We start from the raw sequence: 8,780 nt of genomic DNA on the forward strand, positions 1-8,780 counted from the left end.
CAAGTTAATAAAAAAAATAGAAAAAAAAAACAATATGAAAAATTTGAGGAAAGAAAACACACACACACACACAAAAAAAAAGACTAGGACTTTCCTCTCTACCTTTCTGATGTGGAATGCATAGATCGTCTGCATGCAGTAGGAGCTCAAGGGCTATGGTTCCTTTTCTAGGTAGGGTGGCTCTCTCCTGAGATTGATCGTTAATGACACCGAATCACCTTTTCTCAGAGGAGGTTTAAGACACAAGGTATTCTTCCAGCATTATTTGGTAGCCATAGATGACGAATAAAATTTGTTTTTGCAGAACAAGAAAGCTGTATGGAGTGGGGGAAGTGGACACAAAATACCAACCCTAGTCAAGAACCTATTTGCAACTGATAGCTATTAAGAGAGAGAAAATTGGTTTTCTTCAAGGGAGTGACCCTGGGTATTATCAGCATTCCAGGACTTACCTCACACTCAGGAGTAGTTGGCCAATACAGATCAGACTCTAGGATTTTTGTGGGTGTTTTTTTTTTTAACAAAGAGAAAGAACATGAAGTTAGCTGTTTAGGGAAGTGATTAAGAAAGGAGAGAGAATATGCTCAAAAAATATTGTGTAAAATTCTGTTTGATAAATAAATAAATAATTATACTTGTTTTCAAGGTGGGAGGGCAGTAAATAAAGATCCACGTGTGCAACACCTAAAAAAAAAAAAAAAAGAACATCTTGAGTAGATAAGCATGGTCCCCAGTTGAGGTATGGTGCTACTCACCCATCTCAAAAAATTTGACCCCAAGTTGTTCGTGTCTAAAGGAAATACAGGGAGGAAAAAATGGTCTAGAGACTGAGGGAAAGGCCATCTAGAGACTGCCCCATCTAGGCATCCATCCTGTCTGCAGACACTAAGTTCAGACACTATTGCTGATGCCAAGGTGTGCTTGCTGACAGGAGCTTAGCATAGCTCTCCTCTGAAAGGCTCTGCCAGCAATTGACTAATACTGATGCCAATACAGTCAATGATTGGGCTGAGCCCAGGGACCCCAAGGGAAGAGTTTGGGAAGTACTTAAGGAGCACAAAGAGATTGCAACTTCATAGGAAGAACAACAATATCAACTAACTGGACTCCCCAGAGTTTCCAGTAACTAAACCACCAACCAAAGAGTATATGTGAATGGGTCCATGGCTCCAGCTACATTTGTAGTAGAGGGTTGCCTTATCTTGCATCAATGTGCTGGGAAGCCCTTAGTCCTGTGGAGGCTTTATGTCCCAGAAGTGAGGTGGGAGTTGGAGGGTGGGTGGGGGAGCAACCTCTTAGATGCAAAGGGGAGGGGGAATTTTCATAGGGGGTTTGCAGAGGGGAGAGAATATTTGAAATGCAAATAAATAAAATAACCAATAAAAATGTCAATTTTGAAGCAATTTAATAGTGATATTGTAACACTTGGTTAATGAGTATATGTAAATTTACTGAAATTTTCATGTAAAAATTTTAATTTTAATATAAGATTTAAATTTTAACTCTAATTTGAGATAAAACTGACAGTGAACCATAATGAAGGAATCCAAAAAGAAAATTAGCTTTTTTTTTGTTCTCTGTGGAGTCCTGGATTCTGCCCTGTGATCTTCCCCTATCCAGCTCCATGTATCTCAGCTTTGTGCCATAGAATTCATCATCTTTCTATTGTATATTATAACAACATTTCTATTATTTTAGGACTACTCTAATTGATAATGTTCTACCCATATGCAGATTTCAGAATCTGAATTGACATTGCCAGTTTCCAAACCAGTCTTGTCCAGTCTTTAATTTGATGATTTCAATGATTGGCATGGTAGTTTTAGTTACTATAGAAAATGCCTTAGAATAACCTAAAGGGAGATTTATGTTGTCTCCTGTCTTCAAAAGACCAAAAATATGGTACGCTAACTTTACTGCTGTTTTTATGGTGTGGCATAACACCATGGAGACAGTAGTGTGGAAGAGCATAGGATATGATTTAATGGCAGTCTAGAAGCAAAAAGAAACAGGTGAAGGAGATAAAGACTAAATACAACCCCAAAGGACAAGATCTCAATGAACTCCTTCCATCAGCAAATTTTTGGTTTCCACAGCCTTCCAAAATATTATCAGCAGCTAGGGACCAAACTTGCCATATATGAGGCTATGTGGGTTATTCTCATGAGAATCATAACGCACATGGTTCCTCTAAGTTTTAGCACCCTGCTTCCACAGTGGAGATAGAATTATGTATTGTTGAACATAATTATGGGAGTGAAGAGTCAAGCAAGCAATTGTTATAAAGAACAGTGCTCCCTAGGAATCCAGAGGAGGCGAGAGTGGGGAATGATAGCATAGCAATGACATGGGATGTCTTCTTTGGGGGAAAGTGGAACTAAAGAGAGTCCCAGCGCACAGCATTGTGAATGATATGATGTCACCCAATCATGTACTATTTATTTATTTTTAATATCCCAACTGCAGTTTTGCTTTTCTCTTCTCCTTTCCAAATTTCCTCTTTCTGTACCCCATACACTTTTCCTTTTTTCTTCAGATGAAGTCAGGCCTACCATGGATATCAAGCAATCATGGCCTATTGAGTTGTAGTAAGATTAACCACCTCCTCTCCTACTGTGGTTGGATGAGTAAATCCAGTAAGAAGAAAGGGTCCCAAAAGCAGACAGCAGAGTCAGAGACAGTCCCTGCTTACACTATTAGGAGTCCTACAAGAAGACTAAACCACACAACTGTAACACATGTTCAGAGGACCTAGATTAGTCCCATGCAAGGGGCTGTTGGTTCTTCAGTCTCTGTGAGCTCCTATGAAGCTAAGTTAGGTCCCATAGGTTTTTTTTTTTGTGGTGTCCATGACCTCTCTGGCTCCTACAAATTTTCCTTCTTCCATTCCATAGAACTGGTCAAGCTCTGCCTAATGTTTAGCTGTGGGTCTTGGCATTTGTTTCCATCAATTTCTGGCTGAGTCTCTTTGAGGACAATTGGGCTAGGTAACAATTGATGAGCACAGATGAATATCATCAGGATTCATTTCATTGACTATTTCCAGACATGTTTTGTTCTATCTTAGATCTCTGGGATATCAAACCTCTTTTTCTTGGTCCTCTAAGCAGTGTCAGGAGTGGGCTGTATCTCATGGCATGGATCTCAAGCTGATATAGTCATTGTTTGGTCCCTCCCACAATTTCTGTGCCACTTTTACTCCAGCACATCATGTAGGCAGGACTAATTGTAGGTTGAAGATTTTGTGGCTGGTTTGCTGTCTCTGTCCCTCCAGTGGAAGTCATGCTGGTTCAGGATTTGTTTCCCCCATTTCCACGTGTCTTAGCTAGGAACACTGTCATAGAATTCTGAGACTTTCTATTGTACTACACTTTAAGATCATCACAGAGACACACTCCAATTCCAGTTTTATCTCTTTCCATCTTTCATCCCCAACCCCCCCAGTTCCCATCACCACTCTCCAACAAGAACCCTCGCCCCACCCACCCACTATATCTATTCTATTTCCCTTTCACAGTGTGATTCATATATTCCACACTTGAGACCTTCTTGTTATTTATCATCTCTGGGTTTGTAGATTATAGCATTGTTTTTGTCCTTTACTTTGCTAATATCCACTAATTAGTGAATACATGCCATGTTTGTCTTTTTGGGTCTGGATGAAGTATGTGTTTCTTCTTACCAAACTCAAAAAGCTTTCCACAAGAAGAGGATAGACAGCATCATTGATCACCTATTTCTCCTTTATCACTCTTTTTTTCTAATAAATACATCTAGAAATTGTATATAGAACCAGACTCTAAAGGTAGTGAGCAAATGATTCTTCTTTATTGTGGAAATTTAGGAATAAATACTGCTTGGCCTCTTGTTTTGACTCAGCTGTCTCATGTCTCTTTAATCTTAGCCTTTCCATTTCCACTCTGGTATTCTCAATCTTTACAGTGACAGAAGTTGTTTGGTGGCAGTGTGGCACCTCTAGGGACTACTCATTTCTAACTTTTGCACCAGAGACCTGTAAGTAAACAGGAGGGTAAATTTGACTTCCTTCCCAGGAACAATGAAATGCTCCTTGAATTTCTGTTTCTCCTGAACAGGAGGTAATTGGGGACTGAAAAAGGGAGAAAGCAATCAGAAGGGAAAATTTTATACAAATACTACATGTAAGGGAATGGTCTGGATTTCACATTTTTTCCTTAGGGAATTTAATTATTGTTTTAAAGGTGTTATATTTGCATGCATTACAAAGCAGATGAACTAAACACTAGTATCTATGTCAAATTAGCCCTCTGAACACTTAAGTCTTTGTGTTCTATTAGTTATATAAGGCTAGTGAGATGGAACACTTATGAGCAAGTCACTTGAAAAGAGAATTATTTACAAGTAACTTTTAAGAAATAAAAATTGAGGAATCACTGTCATCCAGTCTGCCAAAGTCAGGAAAACTGCAGAACGACAATAGAGTGGGATCAATACATTCACCCTTCACAGTGCATCATGACATATGAAATGCTGTCCATTTCACATTTTACAGTTATAAACCCCAGAGCATTCTAAAAGGGTCCTCCCTACCATTACTTACATGTATGTCACATCTTATATGTATTCTCAGAATTCCATGTGAGAAACTACATATGACAGAACCATTTACCATCTGCATTTTTGTTTCATTTTTATTGTATATTTAAAAATTATATCCAATGTGCTTTGATCTTATTCAGCCCCTGACCCAACTCCTCCTGAATGTATCAACTAACTTTTGTTCTCTCTCTTTTCTTTTAATTCACAAATTTAAATTTGTGATGCTTATCTATTCTTGGATGTATGGCCTTCCATTGGAGCATGGCCATTTTAATAGTATTAATATTCTAAACCCAACTCTTCCTTTCCTAATTCCTATCATTTGACAATACGTCCTTGACTAGGGGTGGGAATTTCTTTGACTGATGTATTAATTTCTTCTATAAAATCTTCTATGCCTGAGATTCTCTCTTCCATATTTTGTATTCTGTTGGTGATGCTTGCACCTGTAGTTTCTGTTCACATACCTAGCTTTTGATTCAGGATTCCATCAGTTTGTGTTTTCTTTATGACTGCTATTTCTGTTTTCAGATCTTAAACTTTTCCCCATTTCCTTCACCCATTTGATTATAATTTTGTATTTCTTTAAGGGATTTATTTTCTCTTTAAAGGTCTTTATCATCTTCATAAGATTGTATTTACGGCCATTTTCATCTGGTTCTGCTGTGTTGGACTATCCAGGGTCTGCTGTATAGTAGGATATATGGGCTCTGGTGGTGCTATATTGCCCTGGATGTTATTAATTGTGTTCTTACATTGTCTTCCAGTCACCTGGGCTTTGTGGTTATTAAAGGTTTAGGTGCTGATTTCTGAGTTTATCTTTATTAAATGGGTGTTTTTGATGTTTTCCCCTTGGTTTTGTTTCTCCTCTTTTCTTTTGGCCTAAGTGATATTGGGTTCTGGTGGCTATTGAGTCTTTACATTCAGTAAGGCATCTTCTTGGAGTTTTGTGTCTTATGTGACCTCTTGGATTTTGAGTACATGCTCCTGGTAGAAGACTTTAGCAGGTAGCACCTGGAGAACACAGAACAGCATATGTTAAGGCTCTGTGTTAAAATTAGGCTTCCGAGAGGATGTTAACAGGAGTGGTAGAGAGTCAAGGTAGGGTAACTGGGTGTGAAAAATATCTATCAATCTCTATCTATCTATCTATCTATCTATCTATCTATCTATCTATCCCTACCTACAAACAAATAAGATTCCTATGAGAACCCTTATGTTGTACAACATTATTACATATTGGTAATATATAGTAATAAAAAGAATGAGCCTTTTGTTGGTATGTAATTGTAAGACAGAGTACAGCTTCAAGGAGCTCTAGAAAACATAGCTGGTTAGATTGTAGAGGTCTGCAGCAATGAAAAAAGTAGAGAACCATGGACTAATCAGTAGACTTTGATTTCTGTCCAGTGGTCAGTGAAGACCATAGTCTTTTTATGCAAAGGCATGCTACATTAGAACTGTATTGGAATAATGAAGGATAATCCCAAAGTTAAAGACCTCTGCCTTCATATTTCAGCTCTTATTTCACTGCATCAAACAGTCTTTGTTGATGGATGGGCTCTGTTTTCCGAAAAAGACTTCCTTGGATCTTTCTTTGAGAACTCATAGGGCGAAGATATTCTTTGATCTCAGTTTATCATTTCATAACTTCCGTGTACACAACAGTATCTATAGAAAACTCCTTGGGACTCTGGAAAATAGGAGGCATCAAGGTTTTGTTGAAGATCCTCTGCTCAAATTCTATGTATGTCACCTCCTGCTCTTCTTGTCTTTCAGGATCCTAAAAAGAGGTAAATATTATATGATGTTGTATGCATATATTATTGCAGAGTATGAGGGGATATTAGACTGGGTAGAAGATAGCATGCTCAGGAAGACCTACCTGTCTGTTTATTGTTGCTTTAACTTTAGACTCTTGTTCTGAAATGCTGCCTGTATTTTTAGGAGACAGGAGAAATTAAAAAGAAATAGTGAAGTACTCCAGCATTCTCATTTCAAATCTAATGTGCTAGTAGGACATGTGGTAAAAACCATGGCTCATTACCTGCTGCAAAACAGACTCAGAAATCTGCCTCTCTTTGTTTAGAGCTCCATCCTACACATGCTCCATCCTCACAATTCTTTCTTTACTACATTCTCTCTCCCTCCATCTCCCTTTTCATCCAATCATCTCTGTCTCTGTGTCTCTCTCTGTCTCTTTCTCTGTTTATCTCTGTCTTTGCCTCTCTCTCTTTCTGCACACACACACACACACACACACACACACACACACACACACACACACACACACGAATTTCCTGATATAACACTTCATGCTTTAAATATGAAGTTGCAGAAGATGCACTGAGATTTTAGTCTGTGTTCTACGAGCTGAGAAAAAGTCCAGGATCTCTGTTGCTCTCTCTAGAAAGCCCTGTGTTTTTAAAAAATTTTATTAGATATATGTATTTACTTAAATTTCAAATGTTATTCCCTTCCCAGTTTCCTGTCCATAAGCCTGCATTCCCACCCCCTCCTCCATATTGGTGTTCCCCCATCCACCTCCCTTACCACCCCCCAGCATTCCCTTGCACTGGGAGTCCAAGTTGGCAGGACCAAGGGCTTCTCCTCCCACTGGTGCTCCAACAAGACTATTCTCTGCTGCATATGCAGTTGGAGCCCTGGATCAGCCCGTGTATAGTCTTTGGGTAGTGGTTTAGTCCTTGGAAGCTCTGGTTGGTTGGCATTGTTGTTCATATGGGGTTGCAAGCCCCTTCAGCTCTAGAAAGCCCCATCTTAATTTTCCTTGTCTTGTGCCAAATGTTCTCTTGTAAGGGAAAATATACACCAGTATTCCTCCACTCTTTTTTAAAAAATCATACTACGCAGATGAAACCCACCTGCTTGTTTCTGAGACTTACTCTTTTTGGAAAAGTAAGAAAAATAAATGATGATGATGATGAGGAGGAGGAAGACAAGGACCATGGTCACTAAGAGCCCAATTTGAATATGCAGGTTCTTGAGGTTATCTGGAGAAAAATGTGAACCCAATTAAGAAGTAAATGTTAAGATCACCATTTTGTTACATTGCATAATATTTATTAATTTTTGGATAATTAATATAATATTTCTTTAGGATAATGGACTTGATGGAGAACCAACTACTCTTACTCTGCTAATTGGATATAGTATTATATAACTGTATATAAGAGTATAGTATAATTGACTCTTAGAGACTTATGCTTAGATTCATTTTAATGCATTTCTCAACTTTCAGCATAAGTGCTTGCATTTGTGACAGAATGTTATTTATACAGATATCCACAACTGGAATTGTTGTGGAGAATGAGGGACTATAGAATTCTTGACCATAAATGAGATGTTTATATCATATCTTTTCTATATACTCAGAGATCATGAGATATAGAAGATGAGATTGCAAAAAAGGCCATAAAACAAGGAAACTCTTTTCTAGACATAGAAGGGTAGTTGCATTTATGAACTTCATAAAAAGGTGTGACAGTGACCAAGACCAATGCAAGTTCAAGCTAGACCAATGCAGCATGGAGAGAGGAGTTGGACATGAGATCCCATCCTTACCAAAGAAGTGATAGGCAATTGCTAAATGTTTGGAGAAGTGATAGTTTTAGGTAGTAATGTTGTTACATCTAAACTGAGCATTCTTCCTTCTACATAAAGAATATAAGGTTATTATACCCAAGGGCAAAAAATTGTAGGACAGGCAGTGCAGGGCATGTGTTTAGTATCTTAATTGAGATTGGTAACATTGGTCAGTTAGTTTACATCTACAATACTGTTGAAACAGATATTTAATTCTCTTTAAGGAGAGACATGAAATAAAGTCTATTCCATCATAGGTTGAATTTTTATAAAACATTCTTTCTATTTCTTTTTATAAGGTCCTATCTGTAGGATTGTCATACAAGTGAAGACAGGTACAAGAATGAGGCCTGTTATTGGATGAGAAGGAAGGATGGGCAGGAGAAAAGTTTGAGGAAAGAGGAGGAGACTGTATCAGAGGAGACTGCAAGAGAAGTCACGGAGAGAACATGGAGGCTGACATTAAGATTCCACTCTGTGGATGTTCCTCTGAGAAAGAGGAACAGTCCTCCATTGTTGGTGGGGTTGCAGACTGGTACAACCATTCTGGAAATCAGTCTGGAGGTTCCTCAGAAAATTGGACATTGAACTGCCTGAGG

General features: G+C 38.3%; 1 protein-coding gene across 1 annotated transcript in view; it reads right to left on the bottom strand.

Annotated features, from left to right (window-relative positions):
* Nucleotides 1-6,165: 6,165 nt before the first annotated feature.
* The window catches only part of LOC116893440 (killer cell immunoglobulin-like receptor 3DL1), a 3,425-nt gene continuing 810 nt past the window's right edge, over nucleotides 6,166-8,780 (bottom strand). Inside the window, exons 2-4 of the mRNA XM_032895208.1 lie at nucleotides 7,461-7,589; nucleotides 6,464-6,513; nucleotides 6,166-6,361 (exon numbers count right to left, since the gene is read on the bottom strand). Coding sequence (XP_032751099.1) covers nucleotides 6,218-6,361; nucleotides 6,464-6,513; nucleotides 7,461-7,589 — 323 coding nt within the window. The 3' untranslated portion in view covers nucleotides 6,166-6,217. The remainder of the gene's footprint in view (nucleotides 6,362-6,463; nucleotides 6,514-7,460; nucleotides 7,590-8,780) is intronic.

Source organism: Rattus rattus, chromosome 2 (assembly GCF_011064425.1).
Source record: "Rattus rattus isolate New Zealand chromosome 2, Rrattus_CSIRO_v1, whole genome shotgun sequence".
NCBI lineage: Eukaryota > Metazoa > Chordata > Mammalia > Rodentia > Muridae > Rattus > Rattus rattus.